Here is a 19,667-nt window from a genome sequence, read left to right as displayed (position 1 = left end):
GGCTTCTGGTCCAAGAGTGAAGACCTGGGAATTTATACCAGAGCACACAGCTCCTTATGGGACTTTGGGAACAAAACTATTCTACTCAAAGTTCCAGAGTACAAACCACAGTGGTGACCAAAGGGATTCCCAAGGATCACACAGAAAGTGAAGGAAAAGAAGCTGTAAATAGAACAGATAAGTGGTAAAAACCAAAGAAAGGCAAAGGATGGTGGACAAAAAGACACTGTGATGTGACCATGTAGATTTCAGATCAATGAACAAAGACAAGGGCTGAGGATTTGGTTTTTCACAATGGGACATAAAACTTGGGGAAAGAAGTCTTTTGAGGATGGTGTGTTGTGAAAATGAGCTAGAAGGGATGGATAACTCTCAGGGCTCCAGTCTCTCTCTAGTTTTTAATTCTGCTTTTCTGATCTTTCAGATAGAATTCTTGTTCTTGGGCAACCACAGATCTCGGACAGGTCTCTTGGTGAAAGGTCATCTGCAATAATACAAACCAATAAACCCTCTCACTGAAAACAGTAAGGAATGTTGTAGGATTACATGTAGGATTAGCATTTGGAACTGAAAGAGACTTTTGAGATTGTCTCATTCAAATCACCTCTTTTGCGGAGAAGCTAGGGGCCAGGGAAGTGAAGGGATGTGCCCAATGTCACACAGCTATGGAACTCTCCTCATAATGGCCTAACGGAGTGAGCAATGGAAATATCTCCCATTCTGCCCCAGTATTATGTACATTTTATTGGAAAGGCAACCAAATCTCAGCTGAGATTGAAAAGCAGCTGCCTTGATCTTAAGTCCACTATTCTTTCCAATGAGGGATGCTGTCTTGCCCTCTATAACAGGAATATTCTAATCTCCCCTCTCACAAATACCAGACATGTGAGCCTAGGCAGATCGTCTGACCTCTCAGTGCCCAGACTGCCTTCTGGAACTATGGTTTGCAGACCTGCCACCAATCTGCTTTGAGAGAAGGAGCTCTTCAATGGAAGTATTCCTCCACCAATGAAATCACAGGTCTGCTTAAACAATAAAAATAATAATAATACTTATTTAAGGAGGAAATTGAAAAGCTAGAAACTGTCCAGAGAAGGACAAGCAGAATTTTGAAGGGCCTGAAATCTGAAGTCATATGAGGATAAGTTGAAGGAACTAGAGATGAAGAAGAAAAGCTTCAGGGACTACATGGAAGCTGTCTGCAAATATCTGAAGGTCTGTCATGTGGAGAAGAAATTCACCTTTTGGGTTTGGTTCTAAAAAACAGAACCAGGAACAATGGATGCCAGATGTAAAGATGCATATTTACACTGAATGTCAGGAAAAACTTCCTGACAACTGGAGCTGTCCAGAAGTGGAATGGGATGCCTCAGGGAACAGTGGCTCATCCTCCTTCCTTTTGGAATTCTGTAAGCAGAGGCTGGCTGACCACTTGTTGGGATGGAATAGTGGGGATTTTTTTTGTATATAGGGTGAATGAGATAGATGCTGAGATCCCTTCTGACTCTTGAATTCTATGAATTTGGGATTCCGTGGCTAAAGTTCTAGTTTTCTTTCCAAACCTCAGTTATCAGGAATTATTACTGAGGAATGTCTCTGGTCTCACTTATGCCCAGGATGGTACAAAATCTTCCGAATTACACAGAAGTATAGAATATAGAACTAGAAAATATGTTAGAGATCATCTACACCAACTTCCTCAACTCAGCTTCCAACAAATAAGAAACTCAGGGACAAGAGTGAAGTTACTCACCCAAGGTCAGCCCCACAGGCAAAAAAAAGAATTACAGAGACAATATCAAACACGGAAACTCTGACTCCAAATCCAGGACTCCTCCACTATACCACACAGCCTAATTTCATTGGAGAATCTGAAAATTGCAAGGAACCTCGGCAACCAGTTAATCTAATCCATACCCCAAAGAAGAACATCCACCAGGAGATATCCAAGTAATCACCTAACCTCTGCTTGAAGATCTCCAATAATGGCAACCCCATTCATTTGATCCCAAAGCCACTCATTCCACTTTTTAAAGAAGTTTTTAAGAGGACTCTCCAGGGCCGGGGAACCAAATGTTTGGATTCAATCAAAGGGTCCCTCTTCAGAACCTAGAGGGTCACATGTGGCCTCAAAGCTATAGGTTCCCCCCCAGCTTCAAATTTAAAAAGATCTCAGATACTACCTTGTCCAAACCTCCCATTTTACAGCTCAGAAAACTGAGACACGGGGAGAGTGAGTGAATTCATGAGGTCATACAGAGCAGGAATTCTCAACAGAATTTTTACTTACCTCCTATGTTGCCCCCCTTTCCACACATTCTCCAGTCAGGCCAAACCGACCTTCTTAGTACTCCTCATAACCAGCAATCTGTCTCCTGTCTCTCTGCCTTTCATTGGTCATCCAGGAACCTAGAATGCAATCCCTTCTCACATTCAACTATGAGAATCCTTTCCTTCAAGACTCAACTCAAGCACTATCTTCTCTGGGAAGCTTTTCTGGACCTTCCTTTCAGCTGCTGTTGGGAGAAGGCTCTGCTGGGGAAGGAGACACCAAGTCTGCAGTTTGTGTATGACTTGCTGTTTGTCACATACCCCATCTGCAAATTGTCACATTCTTGCTATATTGGGGAGGAACTGAGGCAAGGGCCCAACCTCTTTTGCTGAGATGGATATATCTGGATTGTCTTAAAGTTGCCTCTAAAAGCTGTCCCCACCTTGCAACCATTGTTCATCTTCAGTGGTCAGCCAATCAATCTTTTGCTACCTTAACATACTTACAATAAAATCCCTTTAATTCTTTTTGTCCTGAGTCTTGCCTCATGAATCAGGGTGAAAGTCCAAATGAGGCCTTTTCTTTTCAACACGTTCATTCTAGAAATTACCTAGTCCAGGACTCCTAAAGATTCATCCAACAAACACTTATTAGTAACTTGCTGTATGTGAGGTGAGGTTTTCCCAGACTCTGGGGATGAAAAGACAAAACAAACTAACCCCTGCTCCCAAGTTCTCCTAAGGGAGTAACTATGAAGAGAAGTGAAATTACTTACCCAAGGTCACACTAGTAATAACTAGGAAAGTCGGGATTCTAAATCACAATTTCTAGCTCCAAATGGACAGTTCTTTCAGCTATGTCACATAAAAGGTAGTCAACTTTCTCTGTGTAGAAACCATCACCAAGTGAGCCTTATTGCGAAACATAGCAAGAAATAGGAATCAGGAGAACAGTACTTCTTTTTTGTTTGTTTTGGGTTGGATTTTTTGGAGGTGAGAAGGCAAGGCAACTGAGGTTAAGTGACTTGCCCAAGGTCACAAACCTAGCAAGTGTCAAGTGCTTGAGGCCATATTTGAACTCAAGTCCTCCTGACTCCAGGACCAGTGCTCTATTCACTGCACCACCTAGCTGCCCCAAAAGAACATTTCTTTACTGAGATCCCAGTTAGAAAATGGTAATTTCACAGAGAACCAAGATCTCATGCCTGGATTAGTTCAGCAATAAACCAAAGAATTTAATAAAAACCAGCCTTTAACAAACACCTTGACCACTGTCACTAACCAGTCATGACAAAGAAGCTTATTCCTACAATTTCCTAAAATCAGATGAACTTGATGATCTTGATCTCTTTATCCCTCCCAGAGATGGCTGAGAGAAGAAGAACTGGTCAATCTGGGTGACACCAAATGCTTAAAACGTACCCTCTCCAGACTTCTCTTTACTGACCATATGATCTGAGAGGGGCTCACCTGAAAAGAGATTTTGCCTCTCTATTAATGAGTGGCAGAAAAGTTAGCTGCAGCACTCTGGGGGTGCCAGCTAAAAATGTGCATGGGCCCTGAAAATACCCTGCCTGTGCCTACCTTAGGGGGAGATGGTTAGCAAAGTGAATTCGCCACCACCCTCCTCAATGAGATCCAAGCTACAAAGTCACCCAGGCCTGAGCACATTCTGCTCTAAAGACTACTGACCTTTACAGGGATCAGAAGCAATCATTTCTACACTGAACAAGCTTTAAGTTTATGACACAGAAAACTGAAATCAGGGAATTGAGGTCCCTGAGGCTTTCTAGCATTCCCTACCAAGGCCCTTTCCCCAGTAGACTAAGGTGAATTTAGAGATTAATTAGTCCAATCACTAATCCTGGACTTCTACCAGGGCACCATTTGATTAGTCTCTTCCTCTTCCCTCAGAATCAGAATGATGAAAGAGTGTCTCTCCTCATCTGTACCCTTCTTCATCCTCAAAAGTCCCCAGGGTGCAAACTGAAAAGCTACAATGACTACCTGAGCCTACCACATGCACCCTAATTTGCCTTTTTATCATGCACAGATGTTCATTCATACACACACACACACACACACACACACACACACACACACACACACACGCACGCACACCCATAACTAAAAATTTCTATATTTGGCCAGAAACAAATGATGATATTTCACTCAGCCTCCACTGGACATGCTCCTAGAATCGGCAAATGCTAGCACTAGGAAATGACTTAAAGACCTTTTAGTCCAAGAGTGTGTTGGAGACAGCTCAAACTGACTAGATGAGTCCAATGTTATAATTGTCAGAGTGAACACAGACACCTCAAAAATCAGCAAGTACTACAGATCAGGGCTCAATGTATTGTTTAATGGCTTGTCTAGACCTAATAAAATGATGGGGAAACTAAGTGTCTAGAGTTTGATTTGAACTCAGGTCTTCCTGACCTTGGGTCCAACTCTATCTACTGTGCCACTTAGCAGCCAATCTCAATAGGTTATGATGTTGAACCAAGTATATCAAGAAAAAAATTAATAAGGATAAATGTAAAGCCTTATACCAAGGTTCCAAAAAATCAATTTCACAGGTACATGAAGTGAGAGACAGAGCAAGAAAGCAGTTCAATTGAAAGAGATCTGGAGACTTTCAAGCTCATTAAGAGTGAAGAATGTGCTATGGTAGCCAAAGGAGCTCCTGCTATCTTAGGCTGCATTAAAAATGGAAGAATATCAGGGATTGGGGGAGGGGGGAATGATAGCCTTGCTACTGTGATATGCCCTGCACACATTTGAATCACTGAGTTCAATTCTGGGACATTTCCTTTAGAAGGAGATGGATAGGCGGAAAAGTGGCCAGAAGAGATCACCCCAAGGACTTGAAATTATGAGGGAGAGTTGAAGGACCTGAAGATGTGTAGCTTGGGGAAGAGAAGGGAAGGGCAAAGAAAAGAACAGAAGAGAAAGGAAGTGAAGATGCCAAGGGAAGGGAAGGGAACACTACAAGGGACGGGAAGGGAAGATGAGAAGGGAAAGGAAGACAGGAAGGGAAGGGAAGGAAGGGAAACTACTCAGAACCATACTCTCCTCTCTCTCAAGCCTCTTTACTCTGAGGCTACTTTGATCCTTCCAGGCCAACAACATTCCCACTACAACTATTTGAGAAAACCCTGAATATTGTCCTACATTTGATCAGAAACAAGTGGTGCCATGTACTCGATTTTCTAGACAACTGCCTGTAATCATGATAATAAATGACATGTACTTAGCACTTGAAAGTTTTGAGAACTCTTTACAGAAATGATCTCATTTGAACCTTGCTAAACAAGGCTCTGAGATAGGTACTTGTGACAACAATATTGCTAGCAGCTGCTGTGAAGGTGTAAGACCAACAACACCAGCACACGAGAGGGCCACTAGCACAAGTTCCTTGATCTGCTTTTTTAAGGAAAGTAACTTTAAGGGGTTTACAATCTCACTTTAATTAAACATTTATATGACATTCACTTAGTTCATGGGGAAAATTCAGCACCCTGAACTTCAGAGAAAACACAAACATAAATTACAAGCAGAAATTATATAAACAGAGCAAATAACACAAATCAACAGGCAGGGATTCTGTCCATCATAGCAATACATACATAGTTACCAGAAAGAGAAGCACGGACATCTGGCTTTTCAACGGCAGGGGGCTCCTTAACAGCTACCCAGAGTCTCAGTTGGCAAGGCTTTCTTGTGACCTAATCAGGTCATCAAAGTCTCCTGATTCAATCAAAGATTCAGTCAAAGGCACTCGATTGCCTCAGCACTGAGAAACACTCCAAAAGAAAAAGCAGCAAAAAGTCCCATTTCCTTGCCATTACAGTACTACAGATAGTATGAGCCATTTTACAAATAACAAAACTGAGACTGAGAGAGGTTTAGTAACCTGGCTATCATGCTCACACCAAGTGCAAAACATCAAGAGATCCGAACCTAAGTCTTTTGGAACTTGCTAGACTATCTTATACTGTATCGATTATACCCCACTACTATGCAGAGAACAGTAGTTACTCTAAGTTAGAGTGACTTACTGCCTCCTGGTGTCAACAAGGCAAACAAGTGGCATAAATGACAGTATTTGAGATGTATGAGTTAGAACATCTGAGTTCAAATCCTGACTGAGACACTCCCCAGATGTGTGACAACTTTCACAAGTAATCTAACTTCTCTCAGCCTAGGTTTCCTCATATGTAAAATGGGAATAATAATAGATCTATTATATGTTATAATTATATCCTATTAATATAGGGTAAATATGGGGCGGTGCCGGGAATGCAGCTGGAAAGCAGGGACTTTCAAGCTTTCTCAGTGAAAAGACCAGAGCTGAATAGAAAATTTGACTTTCAAACACAAGAATCAAAGGAAGCATGAAAAGGTAATCAAGAAAAAGAGCAAGAAAAAGAAATCGCAAGGGACTTACTAAAGTCGAACTGTTTCGTTGACATTCCTACATGGAAAGATGATGTGTATGATTCGTGAAACCTCAAAATTAGGGTAGCTGAAGGGCATATGCATATATATGTGTGTGTGTGTGTGTGTGTATAGAGAGAGAGAGAGAGACCGAGAGGAGAGAGAGACAGAGAGAGAGAGAGAGAGACGGGGAGGGGAGGCACAGGGTGAGTTGAAGATGAAGGGATGATATCTAAAAGAAATAAAATCAAATTAAGGGATGAGAGAGGAATATATTGAGAGAGGGAGAAAGGGATAGATAGAATGGGGTAAATTATCTCGCATAAAAGGGGCAAGAAAAAGCAGTTCTGTAGGAGGAGAAGAGAAGGCAGGTGAAGGGGAATGAGTGAATCTTGCTCTCATCAGATTTGACCTGAGGAGGGAATACCATACACACTCAATTGGGTATCTTACCCCACAGGAAAGAGGGAGGAAGAAGATAAAAAAGGGGGGATGATAGAAGGGAGGGCAGATGGGGGAGGAGGTAATCAAAAACAAACACTTTCGAAAAGGGACAAGGTCAAGGAAGAAAATTCAATAAAGGGGGATAGGTCAGGAAGGAGCAAAATATAGTTAGTCTTTCACAACATGCATATTGTGGAAGGGTTTTACATAATGATACACATGTGGCCTATGTTGAATTGCTTGACTTCTTGGGGAGGGTGGGTGGGAAGGGAAGAGGGGAGAGAATTTGGAATTCAAAGTTTTTAAAAACAGATGTTCAAAAAAAATGTTTTTGCATGCAACTAGAAAATAAGATACACAGGCAATGAGGTGCAGAAAATTATCTTGCCCTACAAGAAAGGAAGGGAAAAGAGGATGGGAGGGGAGTGGGGTGACAGAAGGGAGGGCTGACTGGGGAACAGGGCAACCAGAATATATGCCATCTTGGAGTGGGGGGAAAGGTAGAAATGGGGAGAAAATTTGTAATTCAAACTCTTGTGAAAATCAATGCTGAAAACTAAATATATTAAATAAACAAAATAAAAAATATAGTGTAATTTTTTATTTGTGTAAATACATATTTTATATATTATATATTAATATATAATAGATATATTAGTATATATCTATAATGTATTACTATTGTGAGAATCAAATGAGATGACTCGTAAGATTCTCCGTGAAACTAAAGAGCTGTATTTATTACTATCAAAGAGCTAGTGGTTATTAATATCATTATTATAATTATTGTAACAACTGGTCCTGGAATCCAACTCTCCCAATTCTATGCTCTTTCATGGTTAACTAAGAACTGAAATTCCCAGAACCCACCTATAAAAATATCCCAGAGCAACCTTTTCAATGGATACAGATTATGATGCACTAGATAATTCAAAGTTTATTTATTCTCCCACTTAGGAATAAACCACAATGGTTGGTGTAGGGTATTGAGGCTTTCTTTAATAATAATAACTTTTATATAGTTTTATAATATTTGTGTAGTTTTGCGTTTTTGGAAGCAATCAGGGTTAAGTGACTTCCCCAGGGTCACACCGCTCATAACGATCTGAGACCACATTTGAACTCAGGTCCTCCTGACTCCAGGGCAGTGCTCTATCCACTGTTCCACATACCTGCTCCTAGATTTTGCTGAACACTTTACAAGTATTATCCTCTTTGATCCTCACAACAACCCTGTAAGACAGGAGCTATTATCATCACCATTTTACAAATGAAGAAACTGGGGCAAATAGAGGGTTAAGTGACTTACTCAATATCACGCAACTTACTTGTCATGGTCAGAATGGATTTGAACTCGGGTCTTCAGAACTCCACATCCAGAGATCTATCCATTGTTTCACCAGGCGGCCTCAGTGCCAAGCACTTCAGGTTGTTTTGTTTAAATTCTACCTGACTATTTATGTTTTTCACTGAATGTATTTTAACAAGTGTTGATTGTTCACTTACAGACATGAAATACCCCATAAGTGCTTTTCCTGGGTGCCAACTGACAGCAAGGGTCATCCTAGAGCTTACCACATGTCCCACATGGACAATCCATATGCACATGATATCCAGGCTCCACTGGGGTTCAACAACAAATTCTGATCCAAAAGCATTTATTTAATAAGTTCAAGACCCAGTGCTGGAAACTGAGTTCTAAAGATATAAAATCATTCAATCCCTGCCCTCAAGGAGCTTACAATCTACAAGGCAGAATGCAATATGTAAACAAATAAATATAATGCAAGGTAAAATGTAATCGAGGTAGAGGGGGCCATCTCCAGTCATACTGATCTCTATCTTGCCACTAGATCCAGAGAGCACCAGAGGAGAAAATGAGACTGGTGACCTTGCATAGTCCAATTCACCTGTAAGTCATGGCATCATCTTCCTGATGTATTGGTCCTCTTTGAGAACAAAGCACAAACACCAACCTGTGAGTAGTCTGAGCTGTCCCACTGGGGACCCACCTAGCCAGTTCTACTTGGGCAACTGAGTTCCATCCTTCTTTCCTTCCTTTCCTCTCCCTTCCTCTCCCCTTCCCTTCCCTTCCCTCCTTCCCCCTTCCTCTGTCTACATAGGATACCATACCATTACCTGGGAGTGCTCTGCCCAAAGGAACATAAATTATGATGGCTGGAACATAGCAAGATATGTTGGCAAGATTACTTTCTTAAAGACCGTGCCCTAAACGCAATTCACTCTGTGTCTCATTGCTTGGCCAACAAAAAGTCCCAGATCAAGCACCATAAGCAGCCATCATTTGGTCCCCAGATAATTCTTAGGGAACATAAATAGTAATTGTTTCTGTTGTGACAAGGAACCTGAGAGTTCTTCCCCTCCCAGATTGATGTTTTCATTAGGCAAAAGGGGCCATTCCTTGGCTCATTTCTTAATCAGCATTGCCTCAATCTAAGAGAGAACTCAGAAAGACCTTACCTACAGAGGAACCATATCCAGACATCATGTTCTATATCTTGCCACTGTACATCCCTCACTTAAATCCAATTCACTTGAGAGTCATGGCATCATCTTGCTGATGTCTTGGTCCTCTTCAAGAACAAAGGAAAAAGAACAACAACAACAAGGTAGAAGAGAGCCAGTGTGTAGAAGAAAGGGAACTGGCCTCATATTTCTTTGATGTTCACAGAAGATTAGAATAAGAAAAAGTCACAGAAATCTCTAAGACTTAGGAGACTAAAGCCCGGGACAGGGAACAGTTAGGTGTCACAGTGGAAAGATTGCTGGAACTGGAGTCAGGAAGAGCCAAGTTCAAATCCTGCCTCAGACATTTATTAGTTGTGTGACCCTGGACAAGTCCTTTAACCATTCTTAGACTCAGTTTCCTTATCTACAAAATAGAGGTAATAATAGAAGCTACCTCACAGACTTCTTGCAAGCAACAAATGAGATGAAACATCAACATTGCTTGGTCAACTTCAGTGTTACCTAAATGGTAGTTATCATTACTATTGTTTGCCTGTGGTCACACAACTACTAAATAGCTGAGCCAAGATTAAAACCCATGTCATTGCTCTTTCTACTATACCACACTGCCCCCAAGAAATTCAAGATGGAAAATATAATTATTACTTTATATGCCCACACACAATCATATTCACTTAAATGTATATGTCAAAAAACTGAAATCCAAAGCAAAACTTTTATAAGCACAATGAAAGAAACTTTCCATGATCTCTGTGTTCAGAGAAAGCCATTTTGAATTTCTCTTTAAGTCTTATTGGTAGGAGTATCTATTGTTTTGTATTCGGTTCCACTTCTCCTAGGTTCACCCATTCAAATTCAGGATAAATTAACAGCAGGGGTCTTAAATAACTTCATGCCTCTCCTTGTTTTAGCACCCTGACCCACAGCTTCCTCATGGCATTCTTCACTTCAGCATTCCTCAAGGAATAGATGATTGGGTTGAGAACAGGAGTGATCACTGTGTAGAATACAGCCACCATCTTGTCCAGGTAGCATGTGGTGTTGGGCCGCAGGTAGATGAACACACAGGGCCCAAAGAACAAGATGACTACAGTGATGTGGGAAGCACAAGTAGAGAGGGCTTTTTGGCGTCCTTCCTTGCTATGCCCCCTTAGGTGGAACAAGATAACACTGTAAGAGCTCAAGAGAATGATGAAGCTCACTACTGACAGGCTCCCCCCATTAGCCACAATAAGCAACCCAGTGAAGAAGGTGTCAGTGCAGGCAAGTTCCAGCAGAGGGAGCACATCACAGAAATAATGGTCAATCACATTAGGGCCACAAAAGGGTAGATGGAAAAGGAGGAGAATTTGGGCAATTGAGTGTAAAAAGCCACTCAACCAGGCCATCCCAACCAGGAGGCCACAAACCCAATGGTTCATAATGGTCACATAGTGCAGAGGCTTACAGATGGCCAAGTATCGGTCATAAGCCATCATTATGAGTAGAAACATCTCAATGCCACCAAAGAAATGGATGAAGAATACTTGTGTGATGCAGCCCTCTAGGGAGATGGATTTCCTCTCAACAAGTAAATCAGCAATGAGTTTGGGGGAAGTGGTGGAGGAATAACAGATCTCCACAAAGGAGAAGTGACTGAGGAAGAAATACATGGGGGAGCCAAGACTCTTGCTGAAGTTGACAGTCAATACAATGAGGGAATTCCCCAACACAATAGCCATGTATAAGAACAAAAACAACACAAAGCAAATTCTCTGAATCTCTGCATTAGGAGAGAGTCCTAGAAAAATGAATTCTGTCACATTGCCAGTCTGCACCATGGCTTCTGGTCCAAGAGTGAAGACCTGGGAATTTATACCAGAGCACACAGCTCCTTATGGGACTTTGGGAACAAAACTATTCTACTCAAAGTTCCAGAATACAAACTACAGTGGTGATCAAAGGGATTCCCAAGGATCACACAGAAAGTGAATGAAAAAAGCTGTAAAGTTAATAGAACAGATCAGTGGTAAAAACCAAAGAAAGGCAAAGGATGGTGGACAAAAAGACACTGTGATGTGACCATGTAGATTTCAGATCAATGAACAAAGACAAGGGCTGAGGATTTGGTTTTTGAGAATGGGAGATAAAACTTAGGGAAAGAAGTTTTTTGATGAAGGTATGTTGTGCAAATGAGCTAGAAGGGATGGATGACTCTCAGGCCTCCAGTCCCTCTCTAGTTTTTAATTCTGCTTTTCTGATCTTTCAGATGGAGCTCTTGTTCTTGGGCAACCATGGATCTTGGACAGGTCTCTTGGTGAAAGGTCATCTGCAATAATACAAAGCAATAAACCCTCTCACTGAAAACAGTAAGGAATGTTGTAAGATTACGTGTAGGATTAGCATTTGGAACTGAAAGAGACTTTTGAGACTGTCTCATTCAAATCACCTCTTTTGCGGAGAAGCTAGGGACCAGGGAAGTGAAGGGATGTGCCCAATGTCACACAGCTATGGAACTCTCCTCATAACGGCCTAATGGAGTGAGCAATGGAAATATCTCCCATTCTGCCCCAGTATTATGTACATTTTATTGAAAAGGCAACCAAATCTCAACTGACATTGAAAAGCAGCTGTCTTGATATTAAGTTCACTGTTCTTTCCAGTGAAGGATGCTGTCTTGCCCTCTATAATAGGAATATTCTAATCTCCCCTCTCACAAGTACCTGACATGTGAGCCTGGGCAGATCATCTGACCTCTCAGTGCCCCAGACTACCCTATGGAACTACGGTCTGCAGACCTGACACCAATCTGCTTTGAGAAAAGGAGTGAAATCACAGGTCTGGTAAAACAATAAAAATAATAATACAATAAAAATAATAATAACACTTCTTTAAGAGGAAATTGAAAGGCTAGGAAAGGTTCAGAGAAGGACAAGCAGAATTTCAAATGACCTGAAGTCTGACATATGAGGATAAGTTGAAGGAACAAGAGATGAAGAACAGAAGCTTCAGGGACTACATGGAAGCTGTCTGCAAATATCTGAAGGTCTGTCATGGAGAGAAGAAATTCAACTTTTGGGTTTGGTTCTAAAAAACAGAACCAGAAACAATGGATGCCAGATGTAAAGATGCATATTTGCACTTAATGTCAGGAAAAGCTTCCTGACAATTGGAGCTGTTCAAAAGAGGAATGGGATGCTTCAGGGAACAGCAGCTCATCTCCATTTCCTTTGGAATACTGTAAGCAGAGGCTGGCTGGCCACTTGTTGGCATGGAATAGTGGGGATTCCTTTTGTATATAGGACGAATGAGATAGATGCTGAGGTACATTCTGACTACTGAATTCTGTGAATTTGGGATTACATGACTAAAGTTCTAGTTTTATTTCCAAACCTCAGTTATCAGGAATTATTACTGAGGAATGTCTCTAGTCTCAGTTATGCCCAGGATGGTACAAAATCTTCCCCATTTCATAAAATTATAGGATGTAGAACTAGAAAATATGTTAGAGATCATCTACACCAACTTCCTTTATTCTACAAATAACAAAGTCAAGGCCAAGAGTGGAGCTACTCATCCAAAGGTCAGTCACACAGGCAAAAAAAATATTACAGAGCCAAAGTCAAAAACAAAACCTTTGAGTCCAAATCCAGGACTCCTCTGCTATACCACGAAATCTAATTTCATCAGAGAATCTGAAAGTTTCAAGCAACCTCGGCCACCAGTTAATCTAATCCATCACCCAAAAAAAGAAAATCCACCAGGAGATATCCAAGTAAACACCTATCCTCTGCTTGAAGACCTCCAATAAGGGCAACCCCATTCATTTGATACGAAAGCCACTCATTCCACTTTTTTAAAGATGTTTTTAAGAGGACTCTTCAGAGCTGGAGAACCAAGAGTTTGAATTCAATCAAAGGGTCCCTCCTGAGGACCTAGAGGGCCACACATGACCTCAAGGCTACAAGTTCCCCACCCCTAGCTTAAAATTTAAAAAGATGTTAGATACTACCTTGTCCAACCCTCCCATTTGACAGCTCAGAAAACTGAGACACGGGAAGAGTAAGTTAATTGATGAAGGTCATACAGAGAAGGGATTCTCAACAGCAATTTTTCCTTACCTCCTATATTGCCCCCCTTTCCTTACATTCTCCAGTCGAGCCTAACTGACCTTAGTACTCCTCCTAACCAGCAATCTGTCTCCTGTCTCTCTGCCTTTCATGGGCTGTCCAGGAACCTAGAATGCAATCACTCCTCATATTCAGCTATTAAAATCCTTGTGCCTGACCCTCCCCCCAAATGATATTGTATCTAGTTCTGAATTCTATCCCTCCACATGTCTACATTATCTCTCCCAAAAGAAGGTAAGCTCCTCAAAGGCAGTGACTGACTGATCCTTGTTTCCCAAGCACCCAGGACAGTACAATGGCATACAGCAGGTGCTTAATAAATGTCCATTGATTTATTATTCCTGCAGGTGAATCACTGAGCATAAATGGTGTTACACACATCCAGCGTGGTGAAGACCCTCCAAATGTGGGCTGGAAAACAAAAGGAAAGGAGAAGCCCAAATAGGAATGTCTTTTCATAAGACTAGGCTGGCTCAGTAGTGAGTGCTGCTCTCAGCCCACACTGCCCCTTGGCTCAAGCCTTGCCCCATCTCGCCTCTGGCATAACAAGTCCAGGTGACCTCCTACCACATTACAGAAAACAAGAGCTCAAGAAACTCTCCAAAAATTTAGATAAGTTTATGAGATATTGATTCCAGCCCTGAGGGCCTAAATCTATTAATGCATGGATATGGATTAATAATCAGAGCTGGAAGGGATTCTCCAAAGTTATGGTGACTTGGCATTCCATTGTGCCCAGCCCTGCTTGTCAATTGGTGTTGGGAGAAGGCTCTGTTGGGGAAGGAGACACCAAGTCTGCAGTTTGTGTGTGACCTGCTGTTTGTCACATACCCCACCTGCAAATTGTCACATTCTTGCTACGTTGGGGAGGAATTGAGAGGCAAGGTCCCAACCTCTTTTGCTGAGATCTATCTGGTTTGTCTTAAAGTTACCTCTAAAAGCTGTCCCCACCTTGCAGCCATTGTTGATCTTCAGTGGTCAGTCATTCAATCTTTTGCTACCTTAACATACTTACAATAAAATCCCTTTAGTTCTTTTTGTCCTGAGTTTTGCCTCATAAATGAGGGTAAAAGCCCAAATGAAGACTTATCTTTTCAACAAGTTCATTCTAGAAATTACCTAGTCCAGGACACCTAAAGATTCATCCAACAAACACTTATTAGTAACTTGCTGTGTGTGAGGTGAGGTTTTCCCAGACTCTGGGGATGAAAAGACAAAACAAACTAACCCCTGCTCCCAAGTTCTACTAAGGGAGTAACTATGAAGAGAAGTGAAATTACTTACCCAAGGTCACAGTAGTAATATGTAGCAAAGTCAGGATTCTAAAACACAACTTCTAGCTCCAAATCGACAGTTCTTTCAACTATGTCACACAAAAGGTAGTCAACTTTCTTTGTGTAGAAACAATTACCAGGTGAGCCTTGTTGAGAACCACAGCAAAAAATAGGAATCAGCAGACCATTACCTATTTTTTGTTTGGTTTAGATTGTTGATGGTGGGGGGGGTTGGAGGGAGGGAGGCAAGGCAGTTGGGGTTAATTGACTTGCCCAAGGTCACACAGCTAGTAAGTGTCAAGTGTCTGAGGCCAGATTGAACTCAAGTCCTCCTGACTCCAGGACCAGTGCTCTATTCACTGCACCACATAGCTGCCCCAAGAGAACATTTCTTCACTGAGATCCCAGTAAGAAAATGGTAATTTCACAGAGAACCAAGATCTCATACCTGGATTAGTTCAGCAATAAACCAAAGAATTTTTTAAAAAAACAGCCTTTAGCAAACACCTTGACCACTGTCACTAACCAGTCTGACAATGAAGCTTATTCCTAAAATTTCCTAAAATCAGATGAACTTGACCATTTTGATCTCTTTATTCCTCCCAGAGAGGGCTGAGAGAAGAAGAACTGGTCAAGATCTTTGATTTCTAGGAGGACGGATCTGGGTGACACCAAATGCTTAAAACGTACCCTCTCCAGACTTCTCTTTACTGACCATATGATCTGAATGGGGCTCAACTGAAAAGAGACTTTGCCTCTCTATTAGTGAGTAGCAGAGAAGTTAGCTGCAGCACTCTGGGGGAGCTAGCCAAAAATGTGCATGGGCTGTGAAAATACCCTGCCTGTGTCCACCTCAGGGGGAGAGGGTTAGCCAAGCCAATTCACCACCACCCTCAATGAGATCCGAGCTGCAGAGTCACCCAGGCCTGAGCACATTCTGCTCTAAAGGCTACCGACCTTTACAGGGATCAGAAGCAATCATTTCTACACTGAGGAAGCCTTAAGTTTATGACACAGAAAACTGAAATCAGGGAATTGAGGTCCCTGAGGCTTTCTAGCATTCCCTACCAAGGCCCTTTCCCCAGTAGACTAAGGTGAATTTAGAGATTAATTAGTCCAATCACAAATCCTGGACTTCTACCAGGGCACCATTTGATTAGTCTCTTCCTCTTCCCTCAGAATCAGAATGAGGAAAGAGTGTCTCTCCTCATCTGTACCCTTCTTCATCCTCAAATGACCCTAGGGAGCTGACTGAGAAAATTATTATAACCACTTGAGCTTACCACATACACCCTAATTTGCTTTTTATCACACACACACACACACACACACACACACATACACATTTGTGCATACAGAGAGAGGAGTGGAACCCGTAACTAAAAAATTCTATGGATATTAGCCTATGTTTGGCCAGAAACAAATCATGATATTTCACTCAGCCTCCGCTGGATGTGTTCCTAGAATCAGCAAATGTTAACACTAGGAAATACCTTAGAGACCTTTTAGTCCACCAGTGTGTTGGAGACAGCTCAACCTAGCTAGGTGAGTCAATTGTTAAATATTCAGAGTGAATGCAGACACCTCAAAAATCAGCAAATACTACAGATCAGGGCTTAATGTATTTTTTTGTGATTTGTCTAGACTCTAGATGTAAGAAAATGATTAGGGAAATATTAGTAATGCATATTAATTTAATTACGTGTCTTGCATAAATTTTTTTCAGAGAGCAAGTTGTTAAACATTTATAAGCTACTCTAATCCAAGTCATTGATTTTAAAGATGAAGAAAGTGAGACCCTAAAAATAAGTAACTTTCCTTAGATTGCGTAGCTAGTTAGGAGCAGAACTTGTGACCAAAACCAGGCCAATGTTTTTGCTTCCCAGGCCAGTGTTCTTTCATTCTTCATAAATATATGTCTTGCCTTTCCAATGACAAATAACAAAGATCTACTACCCTAACACTTCAAGCCATCCTCATGTCTCCTGTCACTTAGAGTGCCCCTTCCCAGAAAAAGGCTCTGACACTTGACACAGATGAATAGGGTTCAATCCTGGCAGATTGTGACACCTAAAAGGGAGTACCAACCTACTCTTCCTTCTTGTGAGTTTTTATGCCCTCACTCTAGAATGCTACTCCAGGTATAGCTATAAAACAAAGCATACCAGTGTCTCATACCCATAATTTCCTTTGTAGGATGACTGAGGGGCAGCTAGATGGCTCAGTGATTAGAGTTTGAAGCTAGAAAGACCTGAGTTCAAATCCAGCCTCGGATACTTACTAGCTGTGTGACCCTGGGCAAGTCACTTAACCTCTGTTTGCCTTATTCCACTGGAGAAGAAAATGACAAACCACTCCACTATCTTTGCCAGGAAAAAAATAACCATGGACAGGATGGTCACAAAGAGTTGGACAAGGCTGGGTGACTGAACAAGGACTGCCGAACAGATACTTCACATTCACCTCAAATGTGTACTAAATAGGAAATGCACAAGTGCAAATATATTGGGCAGCCAGGCATGGATCTCTAGTCCATTCAGTTTCAAGATGAGTCTATCTGTGGCCATCTCCTCTGAGAAATTGTGTAGTTGCAGAAAACATCTCTCCATGAGGAGCCAGCACCAACTGAGGAACCTAAGAACTCTCAAACACATGAGGTCATGGCCAAGGCTGGAAATGTCTTTTTCTCAAGATCAGTATTTGATGACCTGTGCTCTGGGAAATTACCCCAGTGCAGAAGAGGCAACCAACTACTGGAGGCTCCATCTCAGCCTCATCTAGGCAAGCATAGGTTCTCATTGCCATGTGATAAAGTGGGCCCCACCATTGTTGCTTGGGAGGGGAAGCAGGACAGGAATTTCTTCCTCCTCCTTCTGGAGTCCAAGGGGAAGCTGGCAAAGGGCTTATGCCAAGAAAGGGTAGCCTGAACAACTGAGGTGAAGCCTTTCGATAGTTCTTATAGTCTATTGATGGAAGAGGAGCCTCCAAAAGAGTTTGTTCCCCATGATGCTCAGTGGCCAATACTCATTGACACAATTCTGTGATATGCATTTATATGAGGCCCAATCAGCAGTTTCTGCATCAAACAAAAATGCCTATTCCTCAGAAAGAGGCCAGTAAACACATCCATCTGAATGGAGTCAGAGCATGCTCCATAAGATCACCTCTGTTATATGAAAGAGACTGCTATAAGGCACATTCCATGCTTCCATTTAGAAAAATATTTCCTGAAATATTGACACACTATATCCCACTAGACTAGTGTAGTGTTTTCTTATACTTTTCAAAGTACTTTTACATTTATTAGCTTACATTTAATTCATTTAATTAATACAATTAATTTTATTACATTTAATTAGCCTCTCAGAACAACTCTGTAAGGTGGTATTGTTCATTCTTTTTTCAGACATGTCTAACCCTTCATGACCTCATTTAGGGTTTTCTTGACAAAGATACTGGAGTGGTTTGCCATTTCCATCTCCAGCTCATATTACAAATGAGGAAATTGAGGCAAACAAAGTTAAATGACTTGTCTAGGGTCACACAGGTAGTATCTGAGGCTGGATTTGAACTGATGAGAATAAGTCTTGCTAATTCCAGGCCTAACATTTTATCCACTGTGCCACCTAGCTGCCCCTTGCCCTATAAGTTAGTGGTTTCCAAACTTTATGTAACATCCCTTGTCCTGCCTTTTTAGCAACATAACAACAACAACATGGTGCCTCATGCATATTTTTCATAAAATACGAAATGTAAAAAATTTCTCAGCTAGTATTTTATTCAAATAGAATTTAAACATTAAAATTGTGTAACACAAATATTAAACAAAAACGAAAGGGGATATTTAATATTTTTTAAAATATTAAATCTTAATTTTATTATTAACATGACTAGAAGGATTTTTCAGCCCAAATCTTCCCCAAACACGATATCATTGATGATAACACAATTCATAACCATCTTTTAACCACCGATTGAGATCATTATTTTTGCCTTTCTAGAAGATGCAGTGGTAAACTCCATCTCACATAAAAAAAAGATGTTTTGAAGACAAGTAAAATTTGTCTCAATTTTTTAAGTAAAGAATTCTGTATCCACCCATAGCCAAAACATAAGAAGATTATCAGGCTCAAATGCTGGTTTCAACATGGCAGTCATAAGAAACATCTATTCACTATTCTAGTTCCAGTGGATTGACTCGTACAATCATGTTTCAGTCTACCAACAAGATTCTATTAAGCACCTATTATGTATCAGGCATGACGCTACAACCTGAAATTTGCCCTTGGAAATTTGGCATTCATTTTTTAAAATGCCTTTAAAAATAAAGGAAGAATACTTTCTGTAGACAACTCAAGTGACTAATAAGCAGGTTACATCATTTTTCATCTATTTCATTTTCAGGGCACGTATTTTAAAATGGGGAAGAAAGAACATCAAAATATTATTTTATAAACTTATTCCTGGCCCTAATTTTTTATATAAATTCAGTCTTACCTTTCTGCATTGGAGTATAAACTTGATAACCTTGAATGAATTCGCATAGATTTTCAGGTTTTCAAAATATCCACTCGATATGCAGGTTTCACAGGACATAATGTTGAAAATTGGGGTGATTTCTTCCTTGTTGTCATTA

The 19,667-nt window shown here is 41.0% G+C and overlaps 1 protein-coding gene across 1 annotated transcript; it reads right to left on the bottom strand.

Moving 5' to 3' along the window:
- Positions 1-10,538: 10,538 nt before the first annotated feature.
- LOC118853980 (olfactory receptor 4X2-like) lies at positions 10,539-11,468 on the bottom strand. The gene has a single exon (XM_036764271.1). The coding sequence runs from the start codon at positions 11,466-11,468 to the stop codon at positions 10,539-10,541; it is 930 nt and encodes a 309-aa protein (XP_036620166.1).
- Positions 11,469-19,667: the final 8,199 nt, after the last annotated feature.

The sequence above is a fragment of the Trichosurus vulpecula genome, chromosome 6 (genome assembly GCF_011100635.1).
Source record: "Trichosurus vulpecula isolate mTriVul1 chromosome 6, mTriVul1.pri, whole genome shotgun sequence".
In the NCBI taxonomy this organism is placed as follows: domain Eukaryota; kingdom Metazoa; phylum Chordata; class Mammalia; order Diprotodontia; family Phalangeridae; genus Trichosurus; species Trichosurus vulpecula.
This window is presented reverse-complemented; position numbering and strand designations above follow the sequence as displayed.